The sequence below is a fragment of the Heterodontus francisci genome, chromosome 11 (genome assembly GCF_036365525.1).
Source record: "Heterodontus francisci isolate sHetFra1 chromosome 11, sHetFra1.hap1, whole genome shotgun sequence".
Classification (NCBI taxonomy): Eukaryota; Metazoa; Chordata; class Chondrichthyes; order Heterodontiformes; family Heterodontidae; genus Heterodontus; species Heterodontus francisci.
In genome coordinates this window covers 65,225,512-65,242,528 of record NC_090381.1, presented here as the reverse complement: position 1 = coordinate 65,242,528, position 17,017 = coordinate 65,225,512, and the positions used below count along the sequence as shown (strand labels likewise).

Here is a 17,017-nt window from a genome sequence, read left to right as displayed (position 1 = left end):
CCCTTCCCATAATGTATCAGGTATCTACAGAAACTTAGTTTCACAACTGTATCTCCTTCCTTAGCAATTGTCTCCAGCTCTAATTCTATGTGGATTCCAATTGAAATTCCACCCATGTTTCAGATCTATCCACGATTAGATATCTTCCAGACATTCAGCGTTCCTCGAACCACTGTTCTCACCACATCCTGAGATCCACACAAAGCCATGAGCTGCCATGTGCATGCCCTCCACCACCCTCTTCAGCAGCACCAACTCGCTATCTCACAGCTGTCCTGGTCCAGAGGTTCATTTCATCCTTCATCTCATCTAGCACTTTATCAAAAAACATTTTTTCTTCCTTTCCGGTGTGAAGGATTGCAAGCTTCAACAACTCATGGGAACCAACACCCCTCCGGATCCTTCTTCCCCTTCACTTCCCTCTGACCTCCCTTTTTCCAATCTCACCTCTTCAATCATCCCCTCTGGCCCTGAATGCTACTATTCTTCACAACATTGTAAGCCTTTTCCTTTAATTTAATACTATCCTTAATTCCTTTAGTAAGCCACAGATGAATCACTTTTCCTGTGCTGCAGCCACACTGCATAGCAGCACTAGGGGGTCAGTCAAAAGCCCCTGCAAGACAGGGACCAATGGGATGCACAAGGATGAAGAGATCAGTTTTTTTTGTATTACTGGATCGGTTGTTGGATAAAGTTCGTATGAAGAGGTTTTTGTTGGTAGCTTTTCTTACAGGATTTTGGCCAAGAGGATGCTGTCATAGGACATCACAGATGGATGGGAATGTGGCGAATTATGGAGCAATTGTGGTGGACAGATGACGTCTTAAGGAACCAGAGTCTCAGCAGGCGCTCAAACAGCCTGTCCAGAGTGAAAGGGTTCTGGATGCCTCCACCCCTTCCCTCCTCCTTCTTCTTCGGTGACATCAGTAAGCCTGGTACCAATGACTATGCTCTCATAATAGCAAGGTTGTGGAGGACACAACAGCCCACCATGAACTTGGAAACACGCTCCGGCAAGTATCGTACAGTTCCCCTCAAGCAGTCCAGGCAGCTGAACCATTGCTTGGTAACCCTGGTCTGCAATGATGTTCCTGGTGGCAGTCTGGCACTCTGTGCAGGCCTTTTGTCCTCGCACGGTCATGTGGCAGAAAGGAGTCATCAACCACATGTATAGGGGGTATCTCTTGCATCCAAGCAATTCTTCATGGTGGTCTGAAGATGATGGGAACAGCGAACTGCCTCAGGATTAAATCATCGTGGCTGCTGCTAGAATAGCGCTTTCACCAACATGATAGTTTGGGCATGGTCGCACACCAACTGCATGTTAATGGAGTGGAACCCCTTACCATTCCTGTACCTCTCTCCGTTGAGATGTGAGGCCCAGGGAATCACATGTATACTGGATGGCTCCTTGCACCATTGGGTATCCCGGTACCCTGGCAAAGCCACTTGCCTACTCCCCCTTAGCAAAAAAACAAAGAACCCTCCTCTTCTTGTGTACAAGGCCTCCATTGCCTTCCAGATGCAGCCATGTACGACAAATTGGGATGTTTACAATGTCGCCTGCTGCTGCCTAGAAGGATCCAGTCAAGTAAAAGTCGACAGCGACAGCAATCTTGATGGCCACTGGCAGTGCCGTCGCCACCCTGCTTGGAGGGTGCAGGTTTCGTTGAAGGAGATGGCACAGTTCTGTGACCACCTCTTTGATGAATTCAACCATCTCGGGCACTGCTCCTGACCGAGCTGGAGGTGGGAGAAGTCCTCAGTGAAAACCTTTGATGTGTAGGGCCTTGTATGGAGAGCTCTCCTCCTCCCTATGCACAGAGCTTCTGCTCTCTGCCTTCTATGGAGAGCCCTTCTCCTCCCTATGCACAGAGCATCTGCTCTCTGCAGCCTCTGCTCCATTTCCCCGTCATGTTGCAGACCTAGAGGGACTGTACAACAGTAGCAGCCTTTCTGTGGAAGGTCACAAAACTCCTCTGCCCTCCATGTCAGGATGCAGCAATGCTCCCTTCCAAATCTAGCAACCCACCAGAACTCCTCCAAAACACATCGCAGTTCTTCTACAAACTTTGCCAGAGCAACAGTAAATCATAAGCACCTCACCTGCAAGTTGCATGGCTGGCCCTTTAAATAGTGGTAGTGACGGGGGTCCCTTGTACAGCTGAACACGAGAGGCTGTATGATGCCTCGAACTACCCACTGCTAAAGCTTCCAGAGCACACATGTCACACCAGCATTAGTGCCCTTCCCAGCATGGGATGCCATACAGGCCGCGTTGGAAGCACTGCGCATGCCATTTTGAAAGCTTCTAGTTTCTGTAGTCCTGGCTCCAGCGGAGCTCCAAAGCAAAATTTTGCAGCTTAGAACATTCATCTCCGTTCGCCGAGGTTGTTTGGAATAGGACTCAAATCCATAACTTTCTTACTCAGATGTAGGAATGCTACCACTGAGGCAAGGCTCATTCCCCCAAAAATACAGTACTAATACCATGCTACCGAAAAGAAATAAAGAACTTACATTTATATTGCACCTTCTCACATCCTCAGGATATCCCAAAACATGTTGCAACCAATGTGGAATACTTTTAAAGTGCAGACACTGTAGTTATGTTGGCAAACACAGCAGCCAATTTACACACATAATTAATGATGTGAAAAAAATCTAAGGAGCTAAATGTGTAATATCAGATGAGTTTCAATACCTGATTCTATTTTTAGCTGTTTGTGCATTTTCTCCAAATCATTTGTTTTCTGCTGCTCATGCTGCAGTCTCTCCTGAATTATCTGCCCATCATTTCGGAGTGTGAGGATGTCCTGCTGTAGGACCTTGACCTAAGTGAGGATGTTATGAAATCTTTAACCAAGCATCTAGCATATATTTACAGCTATGTTCAGGGCCAATCCCACGACCTTGCCATCTCACATGGGCTCATTACTCCCATCATATCAATCACAGACACAAGCCATCTTTGATCACTTCCTTTTGTCACTCCACCCACAGTTCCCTTCCATGACTCAACCCTAGATTCTTCTGTGTCCACCCCTGTAAGAAACTATCCCCAATTCATTTACAATTGCATTTGCAAAATCCCAAGTGTCTAGCCTTTGGTCCTCCATTTGCCATGACATTTCTGTCGCTACCCATTTACTCAACTAAATTCTCACCTCCACTTTTGATGCCCTAGACCCCAATAAAACTCTCTCTAACCCTGGCCATTCGCCCGGTATAGCCCTTATTTCCACTCCCTTAAGTGCAAGGGATGCAAATTTGAATGAGTATGGAAGACAACTAGTTCAGTCATTCATCACTAGATCTGGTTGGACCACATAAAGAATGACTGGGTCCTCCTCTAGTCTTATAAAATTGCTGACTGTTCTAGCAGCATCCTGGAATGCAAAGATTACTCCTGGCTTCTTTTCTCTATTGCAAACCATCATCTTAAACCCCTCTCTCCTGTCTCCTCCACCCTTACCTACAACAATAAGCATGAGGTGCTCATGGACTTCCTTGTTATGAAGATGGAGACCATCCAATCAGCTGCCTCTGCCACTTCCCTCCCTTTCACTAGCCCACCATGCCAAACTTCCTCTGAAGTTCCCCCTGCCCTAGCCCTGAACTCACATCTTTCTGTAGTTTCTCTCCTATCTCTCCTCCTGTCCTCTCCAAACTCATCTTGTCCATGAGACCCACTACTGTTCCCTCCACTCGATACCCACAACCAGGAAAGGAGATGGCTGAGGTATGAACAAAGGTGGAGGTAAGGGCATGATTGGGCAAATCAGTATCAGGAATTTTGTGGTCAATGCAATGTCAAAGACTAGGCAATACCAAGTTCTGGAGTAAGATTGCAAGTAGCTTGGGGGTGGAGAAGAGCAAGGTGGAGTTCAACAGTCTGTTCCAGTGAAGGTCAGAATAGGCTTCTGAATGAGAAAAAAGAAATTTACTTAAGGGCTTACCCACAAATTTGGATAAATTATTTAAACTAGAGCAAGGGGCAGGGTGGCGATAGTGGGAAAGGAATAGAAAACCAAAAGGCACAAAAAACAATGAACCAATTTTATCAACAGAACGTAATAGTTTTAAATTTGTAGGAAACTCCGCACCTGCTTTCTTTCAACCTCCACTGCCTTGTCCATATCCTGGACACGTTGCAGCAAATGAATATGGGATTCTTCCAGAGCTTTTCGGAGACTCATTTCCTGGACCAGCTCCTTTTTCAACTGAAAAACAGTTGATACATAATATCTACAGACTATATGGTTTAAATTGTGTTACGATCCCGCTAGGGACCATTAACGTTTAAAAAGAGAAAGTCGAATTCCCAGTTATTCCTGAAAGAACTGCACCACAACCATGTTTTAAACAAAAAAAAACTTTACTGTACAAGAGTTAAACAAAGCAAAACACTACTAACTTAACATTACAATTTGGAAAAACTTATATTTTAAAGTTAAAATCTTAACAGAACACGAGGACGTATACTTCAAACTCTAAATTTCAACAGAACACTCCTAATTGGCTGTTACTTCCACCACAAGAATTTCCTATACGTTACAGGATCTTAGCAGTTTGTCCACTTCTCCTGGGTCCAATCCAAAGTGTACCACAGCTCTTGGGAATTCACTTCGATTTCCTTAATTCCTTAGCTATCTTCTCAGGTATCAGATCCCCTGGATCTGGACTTCCCAGCTGGAGTACGGGCTGTACTCACAACAGAAAACCCCTGGTTCCGGATGGGCTCTTTGCTCCAGAGTCCAACTGACTTCCAAAAGCCAACTGCTTGTCTGAAACCAACAGCTTTCCAAAAGCCAACTGCGTGTCTAAAAGCCAACTTCTTGACTGTCAGCAAGCACACAGATCAAAAACCCAACAGGCAACCCACTGCATCATCCATCTTCACAGCAATGTGATACACATGGAATGTCCCAGATAGCAATTTGAACTAATTATTTCCAACTTCAAATCTTCTCTTCGATTCCTAATCCCACATGAATAATTAATATTACAATGACTGAACAAACTCTCCTAGACTTTCTGGTTTCAACTGCCCAGCTAAATGAGGCCACCTGCAATTTTATGGCTCTCACTTCTCTAACTCTGTCTCTGTAAGTACTCATGGAGAGAATTTTGAACTTTAAATCTTGGGTGGTCTGCAACCTTTTGAAATTCTTACTACATATTTAATTTCACAAAACTAAAAGTGATCTCTAAAATATTAATACAAACCATGAACCAGGTAATCTGAACAACTGAACAACATGTCATTCTCCCTGCTGAGGGTGGCAGATCTCTGTAAACAGGTGCTCGCAAAATGCAGATTGTAGGCTTCAGTTATTTCCTTCGCATCTCCTACTATCTCACCCTACTGTTGCTTTCCCCTAAACCCACTGTATAATTTAGTATACCATTTATCCTTCCAACTCACTTCCCAGAAAACCAAACTCTCCACCACCCCTACGGCACGCCTTCCTCCTTTTTTGCTATCTCTCATACCCTGCAATTTCCCCAAATATGTGTGTGTGTGTGTGTGTGTGTGTGTGTGTGTGTGTGTGTGTGTGTGTGTGTGTGTGTGCGGTTGCAACAATTTCAGGATAAGGCATATCGATCAATAAACAATTGACTTTTTGTCATTCAAACCTACAAGAAAACCTGTCACATTCTGTTTACTCGAAAAATAAAACACCAAGGAGTTAAACTCTAATACAAATACACTTGCTGCAGTCAGGTGGCAGTGGAAAAGTGGGAACCACCCACGTTGTACCACATGGTCATAACAACATCACGAGACCTCGCCAAGCTAGAATAGGTGTGAACATTGCAATTTGGCTGTTAGCAATGTGGGGCAGGAAATCTACTGATAAGCAGCCAGGATGTTCCCGTTCCTTTGCATCACAGAAACAGTCATTATGTCATAGCCTGGAGGGAGGATCAGGTGATATGACAACATCAAAGGAGAAGATTCTGGACTTAGTGGGAGGGGTAAGTACGGTTTCCCTAGAACAGTGAGGGCCCTTTTGGAGAGAGCTCATGGGCAGTCATAAGGAAAACACCTACAGAAGCCACGCCTGATCACCTCAGAATTGCAAACAACCAGGTGGGTAAACATAATAATTACGGTATTTTTGTATGTGAGTAATAAACTTAGATTTGGACAACAAGCCTGAACTGCAAGGAATTATTTAACTAATTAAAGGAGAATTCCTTACAATCACCATTGCCCAAGATTCTCTTGCCCCTCAGATCTCATGCTTATCTCAATCCTACACTCCCTTGTCACTTTTCCTATTACCTCACCCCACAGTCTAGCCTAGATTCCCCTCCCCAACCTAAATTCCTCAACAAATCATTCTGATTCATTCCATCAACCTATAACATTGAGTTTGTTTTAAACAGCCAGTGACCACTTTACAAGGGTTCAAGCTGTAAAAATGGCAGGAAAATAGCAGCTGTCCCAGCTAATAAGGTTTCAGGTGGACCTGTAAGTAGGTGGCCAGCACTCCTGCCTGCAAAGTCTTTGTAGAATCCAGTTTGCAATTTTTAAGTGCAGATGGATAGAGTGTGCACTGCGCATACTCCACCCATTTGTACTAGGTGAAGAAGAATGCCTTGTTGGCACCACAAAAATTCTGTGGACGACTCCCAGCAACTGATAAGCCCACCCAATCTCCTAGTGCAGTCATCCGTCTTTACTGCTGACCGCCAGCTGGCTGGCCCATGAAGTCACCAAATTAATCACTGAGCGCAGAGCAGCTCGCTGACTGTATTCTAATGAAGCTCAGACTGGAAAATGATTTGGAGCTCCAGCTGAAATCAGTGGTGAGTGCCACAGGCACACCACCGACTTTGCACCTGTTTTTAGCGCAAATTCAAAATTGCCCTCTTTGCCTTTATTGCTGTAGAAATTGGAGGCCATCTTCTTGCACTGTGATGTGTTATGAGGCTAAATTGAGAACTGAAATATATGCTGCATTTGTACCAGTCCCTATTACTTTTAATTAAACAAAATACTCAATGGGAAACTATGCAATGTAGAGCTTATTCAATTCGTCAAGAGCATCCTCATAACATCATGATATTATCATATCATCACTTGTGGAACAAATGGTTAATTCCATAATTTCCCATTTGATATCTTTACATAGATTTTGCACTCTAACCTCTTGCAATCTTCGGCTCATTCTGCTTTTTGTTGCTTTCAGTTCTTCTGCTGCCACTGCCACATCTGTCTAGAATAAAGAAAACAAAAAAAACATAAGAAATCTCATTAAATCAGGTGTTTTTTGCATAGATATCAATACTACAACCTCTCATATGCCACTGATTGATCAGTGCACACCCTAGTTTCCAGGTGATGGAGGTATGACTTATGATCAAGCTTTGAATGTACATTAAGAGGTCGTGCAACAACAGATTAAGCATTTGTTAAGAGGCTGTAAAATATGGCTTTATACATAAGAAACTATACTATGTTTGCTTTTGTTTTATTCTTTAACTACCTAAAGGACATAATTGCTAGACTGGGTCTGCGGCAGGTGGTGAGGGAACCAACAAGATGGAAAAACATACTTGACCTCATCCTCACAAACCTACCTGTCGCAGATGCATCTGTCCATGACAGTATTGGCAGGAATAACCACTGCACAGTCCTTGTGGAGACAAAGTCACGTCTTCACATTGAGGATCTAGCAATGCAGAACCGGGCAACCATGAGGCGCTGTGAGCCATCAGCAGCAACAGAATTATAGTCAACCACAATCTGTAACCTCATGGTCTGACATATCTCCCACTCTACCATTACCATCAAGCTGCGAGACCAACCTTAGTTCAATGAAGAGTACAGGAGAGCATGCCAGGAGCAGCACCAGGCATACCTAAAAATGAGGTCAGCCTGATGAAGCTACAACACAGGACTACTTGCATGCCAAACAACGGATGCAGCATGCAATATACAGGGCTAAAGGATCCCACAACCAAGGGATCAGATCTAAGCACTGCAGTCATGCCATATCCAGTGTTGAATGGTGGTGCACAATTAAACAACTAACAGGAGGAGGAGGCTCAAAAAGTATCCCCATCCTCAATGACGGGTGAGCCCAGCACATCAGTGCAAAAGACAAGGCTGAAGCATTTGTATCCATCTTTAGCCAGAAGTGCCGAATGAATGATCCATCTCAACCTCCTCCTGAGGTCCCCAGAATCACAGATGCCAGTCTTCAGTCAATCGAATTCACTCCACGTCAGATCAAGAAACATCTGACAGCACTGGATACTGCAAAGGCTATGGGCTGACAACATTTCGGCAATAGTACTGAAGACCTGTGCTCCAGAACTAGCCGTGTGCCTAGACAAGCTGTTCCGGTACAGCTACAACACTAGCATCTACCTGGCAATGTGGCAAATTGCCCAGGTATGTCCTGTTCTCAAAAAGCAGGACAAATCCAACCCTGCCAATTACCACCCTATCAGTCTACTCTCAATCATCAGCAATGGGATGGAAGGGGTCATCAACAGCACTATCGAGTGTCACTTGCTCATTGATGCTCAGTTTGGGTTCTGCCAGGGCCACTCAGCTCCTGACCTCTGTGCGGCATTAGCAGCAGCATGATGGAAGGTGTTGTCGACAGTACTATCAACCTGCCCACTGACACCCAGTTTGGGTTCCACCAGGACCATTCTGCCCCTGATCTCATTACAGCCTTGGTCCAAACATGGACAAAAGAGCTGAACTCCAGAGGTGAGGTGAGAGTGACTGCCCTTGATATCAAGGCATTATTTAACCGAATATGCCATCAAGGAGCCCTAGCAAAACTGGAGTCAATGGGAATCAGGTGGAAAACTCTCTGCTGGTTGGAGTCATACCCAGCACAAAAGAAGACGGTTTTGGTTGTTGGAGGTCAATCATTTCAGTCCCAGGGCATCAGTTCCGCAGGGTAGTGTTCTAGGCCCAAACATCTTCAGCTGCTTCATCAATGACCTTCCCTCCATCAAAAGATCAGAAGTGGGGATGTTATACTGAAGCAGCCCCTATACAGATGCAGCAAGACCCGGACAACATCCAGGCTTGGGCTGTTATGTGGCAAGTAACATTCATGCCAAAAAATGCCAGATAATGATCATCTCAAACAAGAGAGAATCTAACCATATCCCCTTGATGTTCAATGGCATGACCATCATTGAATCCTTCACTATCGACATCCTGGGGATTACCATCGAGCAGAAACAGAACTAGAACAGCCACAGAAATGCTGTGGCTACAAGAGCAGGTCAGACGCTGAGAAATCTGCAGCAAATAACTCACCTCCTGTCTCCCCAATGCCTGTCCACAAGGCACAAGTCAGAGGTGCCATGGAATAATCTCCACTTGCCTTGATGGGTGCAACTCCAACACTCAAGAAGCTCGACACCATCCAGGACAAAGTAACCCGCTTGATCGGCATCCCATCCGCTAATGCCAACATTCACTCCCTTCACCATCGATGCACAGTGGCAGCAGTGTGCACCATCTACAAGATGCACTGCAGCAATGCACCAAGGCTCCTTCGACAGCACCTTCCAAACCCATCATCTCTACCACCTAGAAGGCCAAGGGCAGCAGATGCATGGGAGCACCGCCACCTACAAGTTCCCCTCTAAGCAACACACCATCCTGACTTGGAACTATATCACCGTTCCTTCACTGGGTCAAATTCATGGAACTCCCTTCCCAGCAGCACTGTTGGTGTACCTACTCCCCAAGGACTGCAACAGTTCAAGAAGGCTGCTCACCACCACCTTCTCAAGGGCAATTAGGGATAGGCAATAAATGCTGGCCTAGCCAGTGACACCCATATCCCACGAACAAATAAAAAAGCCTCATCTCAGATCTTAAAATAGATTTCTGTGAATTGTTTCTGAGAAAACATCTTATGCTTTAGAATACCAATTAGATTATCTTTGAGTCACAGATCTGAACCAGCCTGCTCATCCTGTTCTAACTACTGAGCTAATTTTGCAGACTAAAAAGATGGCCAGAATTTCAGTATTTCCCTATCTGAAACCATCAATATATTTAAAATGGTGTTACTATCATTAAATCATTAAACCAATGCCTGACCACCTGCAAATTACAAAATACTTTTGTTGGATGAAATTTTGTTTATCAGATGATGTTTCAAAAAAGGACCATTTTTAAAGTTCGATCACATTATTTTTCACTTTTGGAAGGGAATTTTATAATTGAATATGATGGTTGAAATTAAAAGCTCTTGAATTCCACACAAACTGGGTTAGAATGAAACCAAACAATTCTATGGGGTTAAATTCCACAGAGATTCTGCTGCAATAACTTCAGCAGAAAAGCTGAGGAAATCCAAGGAAAGGATGTAAATGGCATTTGTGCCATTTTTTCAGGAATTCAACAGATATTTTGTCAAAGTTACAACGGATAATCGATACAATCCCCATGAAAATTCACCCCCTATGTTTAACTTAACCTGTGAAGTACTGCAGTATTTCTCTCGTTTTAGTTCACTTTGATGGAAATTCCAAAATTAAATGGTTGTTGACATTAATCACTTGTCGAGGCTTTCTGTGCAATCTGTGCCACAAAAGTAGCATAATTCTTTTTAATGCCATAATGAGGGATTTTCTTATTTTAGTGGTGAAAAACTAGTTTTCAGAATGATGTATCTTAAACCTACACATACAGTTCAATTACCTCTTTACAGTTAAATATATACAAACAAATCATATAAAGGTCCAATTATAAAGCTCCTCTAAACTTGTAACATTAATAAAGCTTTATAACAGAATGTATATCTCAGTCATGTACCTTAGTTGCTGTGGCCATCTCAAGAGCAGCACTCAGCTTTTCTATTTCTTCCTGAGCTGCCTCCTTTTCTTCACTAACTTCACTCAGCTGCTGACGGAAGCGCATTATCTCCCGCTGCATTTTCTTTAGCTCCTGAACATGTTCTTCCTGCATTGCAGCCAGTCGATCCACTGCAACAATGTGAAAAGAAGGCAGCAATCTACTTTGTACTTAGTATTTTTGTGCTCTATTTAAAACCATTGTGCTGTTAATAAGTACCTTAAACAAAAGTTCAGTAGCTATATATTTTCTGATGTGGAGTCATAAGAGTCTGTATGATTTGCAACCAACCTAGTCAGCGGTTCAAGAAGGCAGCTGACCATCACCTTCTCAAGGGATGGGCAATAAATTCTGGCCTAGCTAGCGACTCCCACATCCCATGAACGAATAAAAAAAAGGAATTATTAGGAGGGGTGACCAAAACCTTGATCAAAGATGTAGGTTTTAAGGAGGATCTTAATGAAGAGGGAGATGAAGAGGTGAAGACTAAGGAGAAAGTTACAGAATGCTGAGACCATAGCGAAAGGATGGTGGGGAGTGATGAACAAAGAGTGGTGGGTGGTGGGGCAGGGAAGGGGAGCAGATTGTAAGCTGAAGATTAGAGAGAGAGCAATGGACAAGGCTATGAAAGGATTGAAACACAAGAATGAGAATTTTAAATTCGAGCCATTGGAGGACCAGAATCCAACGCAGGTCAGCAAGGGAAAAAAAGTGATGGGTGAGCAGGATATGGTGCAGGATAGAATATAGGCCCAGAATTTTGGACCAGGTGAAGACTGTGTGGATTGGAGGCCGGCAAGGACAGCACTGAAATAGTCAAGTTTGGACCTGCCAAATGCATGGATGTGTTTTTGCAGTCTGAAGGAGGAAAGGAAACAAGTAATATAATGAAGGAGGAAGCCGGCAGTTTTTGTAATAGAAAGCATATGGGGGCAAAGACTCAACTCAGGGTTGAATAAGATACTAATTTTGCAACAGCTCTAGTTCAACGAGAAAGATTGAATCAGTGGTGAGGATATGGAGTTTGTGGTGGGACTGAAAAATATGGCCATGGTCTTCCCCACTATTTAACTGAATTTTAAGTCAGTCTGACAGCACAGAGACACTGTAGTGATTAAAAGGTTAGTGGAGAGATAAGACCTGGGTGGCATTAGCATACATGCATAAGCTGACCTAGTCTTTAGGTGATGTTTGCAAGGGAAGGATAGTGGACCAAAGAAGCATCCTTGGAAGTCTCAAGAGGTAACAGTGAGGAAACGAGAAGGGAAACTAATCCTGGAGATTGGCTATGATCAGATAGGTAAAAGTGGAATCAGAGAAGAGCAGTTTCTGGACACCAGAGGGAAAGTGTTGGGGCAAGATGGTGTGGTTGAAGGTTGCAGAAAGGTCAAGGAGGATGTGGAGGAAAAATAGACTACAGTCAAACCACTTCGCAACCATGCTATAGTTGCACTGCTTATGTACTCATATTAATCTAACTTCATATATGTTTTGAAAATCCAAGGAGGAATTGCAATTAATTACTGAAGGATATACTCGTTAATTACCCGAATGCTCTGGGTTGAGTTCTTTCGCTGTCTGTATTCGAAATACATTCAATTTCATTGTCTGTATAACACTTTCCAACCGGCAGACACGGCTCACTAGAGATTCATAGTTTTTCCACAGTACATCATTTTCAGTTCCAAATGCTTTTCTAGCATGGAAGGGACTGACAGGCCTGTGACTGTCATGATCACCAATCTTGGATACCCCTGTGTCCTCAATACCAAATCCGAGGCCCTCTAATTCTTGAAATAAGGCCACTGTCTGCTCCTCAGCTGCAATGATCCGACGTTGAAGCACAGTAAACGATTCAGGTGCTGTGGCACCGACATGTATTGGTGGTATTGGTGCATGTGACATGTTTAAAATATCAGTAGTCATCTGCACAAATGAAACACATAATTAAGACCATCCTGTTAGCCTATACAGCATTATGACTGAAATGTACACCGAAACAATGCAACTAAATTACAGTAGAAAACACTACATTCATCAATGGTGCAGGCCACCCACAGCAGTCTTACGGAAAATATTTAACATAAGCACTCTTTTGCCATATAAGACATACTTTTAAGTTGGTGGCAGCATTCTTGCCAGAATCAGTTGCTTGTAGATTCAACCCTCAATACAAAATTTGAGGATATGAATCTAGGCTGTAATTTCAGTGCAGTACTGAAGAATTAACACACTGTCAGTATAATGTCTCTGGATAAAACATTAAACAAATCTTCCCTCTGCTTTTTCCAATAAGAATAAAAAACTCCCATTGCAGTATTAAAAGAGCACAGGAGTTCTCTATTTTTTGGTCGACATTTACCCCTCAAGCAACACCACCAAAATAGATTGCCTGGTTATTTATTTAATTTCTGTTTAGGGGACTTTACCATGTGCAAATTGGCCGACAAAACAACAGTAACTGCACTTTAAAAGTAATTCATTAGCTGTGAGTGCTTTGGGGCATCCTGAGGATGTGAATGGCACTATATAAATGAAAGTCCTTTCTGTCTTATGAAAAGTGAAATCAGGAAGAACTTTATCACACAAAAGGTAGTGGGAATCTGGAACCAAGTAAGAAAATCAAAGGATATGGAATAAAAGTGGGTAAATGGAGCTGAGCTACTGATCAGTCACAATATAAAATGAATGACAAAATAAGCTTGAGTGACTGAATGGTCCCTGAGAAATGAGACAACACTTTCTGATCTTGAATTTATGTTATTGCTTATTTATTCCCTTGCATTACAAATGTTTAAATTTACTCAGGTTGCAATTATCCGTATTCACACCCAAGACATATGGTTAAAATTCTGCCCCACTGACTACAAATAGTAAGAAATTACAAAGAACTTTCAAAGTAAATGTGAAGTATAATTGTGCTAAACAGATTGTGAGGCAGAAGCAGAGCTCAGTCTAGCTTCAAGCCATAAAATCTCTGCATTATATCTTTATAATGTGAAGATATGAATATATTATAAAATTATAACAGTCTTTCATTCAACTGTATTCGTAAAATTCCATTTTCTTTGTGAGGGTAAATAGCAAATTATTCAAAGATATTAAGAGCTCTGTAGGGGCATCTAACCAACCCCACAGTAATCTTCCTTGTCTATATCAAGTTAATTATCAGAAATTTCCTCATGTCTTTCAAATGATAAATGTGCAAGAAACTTACACAAGAAGCTATCACACGCTGTGGGGTTGTTCTCAGAACTCAGAGGATTGATTTGTAGACAGAGAATGGGTATTTTAGATTCTGGCCTGACTGAAGAATGGTCTCAATTGTTGAGGTGCCAACAAATGTAGGTGTATATCATTTCCTTTTCTCTAATATGATCAGTCAGACGTTATCTTGAAAGAGAGACATGTTACTGTCCGGAGTTTCACTCCTATGGCGCTAAAGGACTCTTCTGGCCTAAATGCACTCCATTGCTGGTCACCCTTAGTTCCCCTTCCAGTATTGTGCAAGGTGCCAACTGGACTATGCAGCCAGGTAAGAATACTTTTTCACCCACATTCAAGGACCCCGATGTGCAGACACCTATGAGGCTCTGTCCGAAAAAAGCAGCAATGTTGAAATCTGAACGGTAATGGAGCTGGAAATTGATCCCCCCGCCCCCCCCCCCCAACCTGGTTTCCCACTGTAATCACCAGCACCCAATATCACAGTAAAACTGTTATCAGTAAGCGGTACAATGCTCCAATTAACTCTCTGTAGGAAGTTATGCCACACGAAGCAGCAAAAGACAAAGTTGGCTGACACCCACCGTTACATTTCACCGAAAACCTCGTAACACCAGTCTGATACAATAATCAATTAATTGCCCCAAACATCGATAGTATATTGGAGCATCATCGTTAAGGTCACAAAACCATTTTAATAGGAAAATCACACGTCCGGCATGTATATTAAGTGTTTTGTAATTGAGGAACAGCTACAGGGAAGGCCAAGACCGGGCTGGGAGCCTGGGAACAGGTAGAGCTGACTGGAAGTGTGAGAATGCAGACAGTGAGCTGAGGGACACCGTGCGACGGCAAGACCTTATTCCATTCTGGTCACTACTAACCGACCTTATTATGGAAAGAGACTGAACAGGATTGCAACGTGCTTAGATCTAAAACTAGTCAGAGTATATAGTGGCGAGATGCAGTAATCTTAGCTCGAAGAGTTAAAAAATAAAAATGGTGATTTGAAAAACTTAAAAGAGAACAGATTTCAAATGTAACTCCTACCTCAGACCGCCTGCCTCACCAATCTAACACCAAATCATACAACAAAATAAGAATAATAGCTTACCTGGTAACAGAGGCAGCTGCTGGCGGTGGGCCCAGCCTCTGGTTACCATGGAAATCCCGAACAACCTGCCGCTCGCTCTCCAACCGAAACATCACCATAACAAACTACGCATGCGCGAAATCAGCAGTTTCAAAGCCTGTTGGGAGCATATGTGTTTAAACTCAGCCCATTATTTATCTTCAACCTGCTGCTGTCCTCAGAAACGTGCAGTGCAGTGATAGATGATGACTTTATCATCCATAACTGAATAAGGCATATTGAAATCCCAATGCCAAACGATGCTCTTTCACCAAAAGGGCAGAGGATGGGGGTTACAGAATTGAAGCAGCAAGCTGTTTTAAATGACATTGGCTAGCTTTGCGGCTTGCTCACGTGTCACTTGCAATTGATCTTTCTTGAAACGAGGTCTCTAAGTTATTATCTGTTGTCCCTGGACAAACCAATCAAGCAGGAGTCACAGAACATACTGCAAAGGAATCCATATGGAGTTGTATCTATCTGCTTTTGGGGTATATTTCCCGAGCTTTCAGTCTTGTGCTTTGGAAAGTCAAGGGAGGAAGAAGTGGGTGTGGAAGTGAAAACAACAAACAAGAGCTCAACATCGTGCTGAGCTCAAAGTCCATTGGAGCGTAAGGGGATGAAGCTGAAATGTTTGCTGAGGGCTGATCATTCCGGTCAGAGAGGGGATAGTGAAAACTCAGCAACGGTTGAGGTTGGAATAAGGGATGGGGCCAGAGGAAAGAAAAGGGGAAGGAGGATCTAGAGGGGTATTGGTATCTAAGTTGTTGCATTTTGCGATCCTTACCACCTGAAAGGACAAAAGAAAATTCTTTCTTAAAGTGGAGGATGAAATTAAACTATGGACTAGTACAGGTTTGAGATGAGGTAAGTCGGTGCTGCTGAAGAGAGGTCGAGAGCATGCATGTGGTCATTGAGCATGGAGCTCAGGATGCGGGGAGAGCAGTGGTTTGAAGAATGCTGAATATCTGTAATCATGGGTGAATCCAAAACGTGTAGGGTGAAATTTCAGTTGGAATCCATGTGGAATAAGTCAGAGTTGGAGACACTTGCTGAGGAAAGAGATGTGGCTATGAAAGCAAGTTTTTGTAGATACCAGATGAAACACAAGAAAGGAAACGGAAAGGAATGAAGCCAAACAAGGTAAAAGAGACAAACGAAAATTCCTTTGGCGAGAACAGCAGAACTTCTACAAGATGGGCATTCCTAGTAGCAGTGAATAAAACACTCGTCGGCTGTCCCTTGATTCGAGGATGACGTCTACTCAAGGTAGTGGGTTTCTGCCATGGGTCGTCATGTGACTGAACAGGCCGATTCTCGACCTGCAGATCCTTGGGCACATGGGGCAGGATGTCCCATGAGGTGGTGGGATCCGGAGTGCAAGATTTGCTTCCTTTTCTTTCCTTCTCTACCACCACTTTGTCTCATCATTAAGGTGTTTGGAATCAAAGCATGATGCAGTTTGATGGACAAGTTGTCACCATTTTGAACAATTGTTGGTAAACTCCTCCCAGTTATCTATGTCAATGCTACCGTCCTCCAAAAAGAGCTTCAGAGTGTCTTTGAAGCATTTTCTTTGCCCTCCTGTGGAATGCTGACCATTTGAGAGTTGAGAAAACAGGACCTGGCAGGAGAGATGATTTTCGGCCATCTGCATACAGTGCCCAGTCCTTCGAAGTTGGTTTTGCAGGAGTTTTGCCTGAATGCTTGTGCAGCTGGCTTCAAGAAGGACACTAGGGTTTGTTCGATGGTCCTCCCATTGAATCCAGAGGATGCGGCGGAGGCATTGCTGATGAATTTCTCTA

General features: G+C 43.3%; 1 protein-coding gene across 3 annotated transcripts in view; it reads right to left on the bottom strand.

Moving 5' to 3' along the window:
* The window catches only part of ccdc150 (coiled-coil domain containing 150), a 137,840-nt gene extending 122,580 nt beyond the window's left edge, over positions 1–15,260 (bottom strand). For 2 of the 3 annotated variants that reach the window (XM_068042223.1, XM_068042225.1), the window contains exons 1-6: positions 15,195–15,260; positions 12,403–12,781; positions 10,817–10,986; positions 7,164–7,232; positions 4,110–4,226; positions 2,708–2,837 (exon numbers count right to left, since the gene is read on the bottom strand). In XM_068042223.1, the coding sequence (XP_067898324.1) occupies positions 2,708–2,837; positions 4,110–4,226; positions 7,164–7,232; positions 10,817–10,986; positions 12,403–12,781 (865 nt within the window). In that variant the 5' untranslated portion in view covers positions 15,195–15,260. Of the gene's footprint in view, positions 1–2,707; positions 2,838–4,109; positions 4,227–7,163; positions 7,233–10,816; positions 10,987–12,402; positions 12,782–15,130; positions 15,166–15,194 lie in introns of those variants that run through there. The other variant, XM_068042224.1, reaches the window with a different exon arrangement.
* Between the last annotated feature and the right edge of the window lie 1,757 nt (positions 15,261–17,017).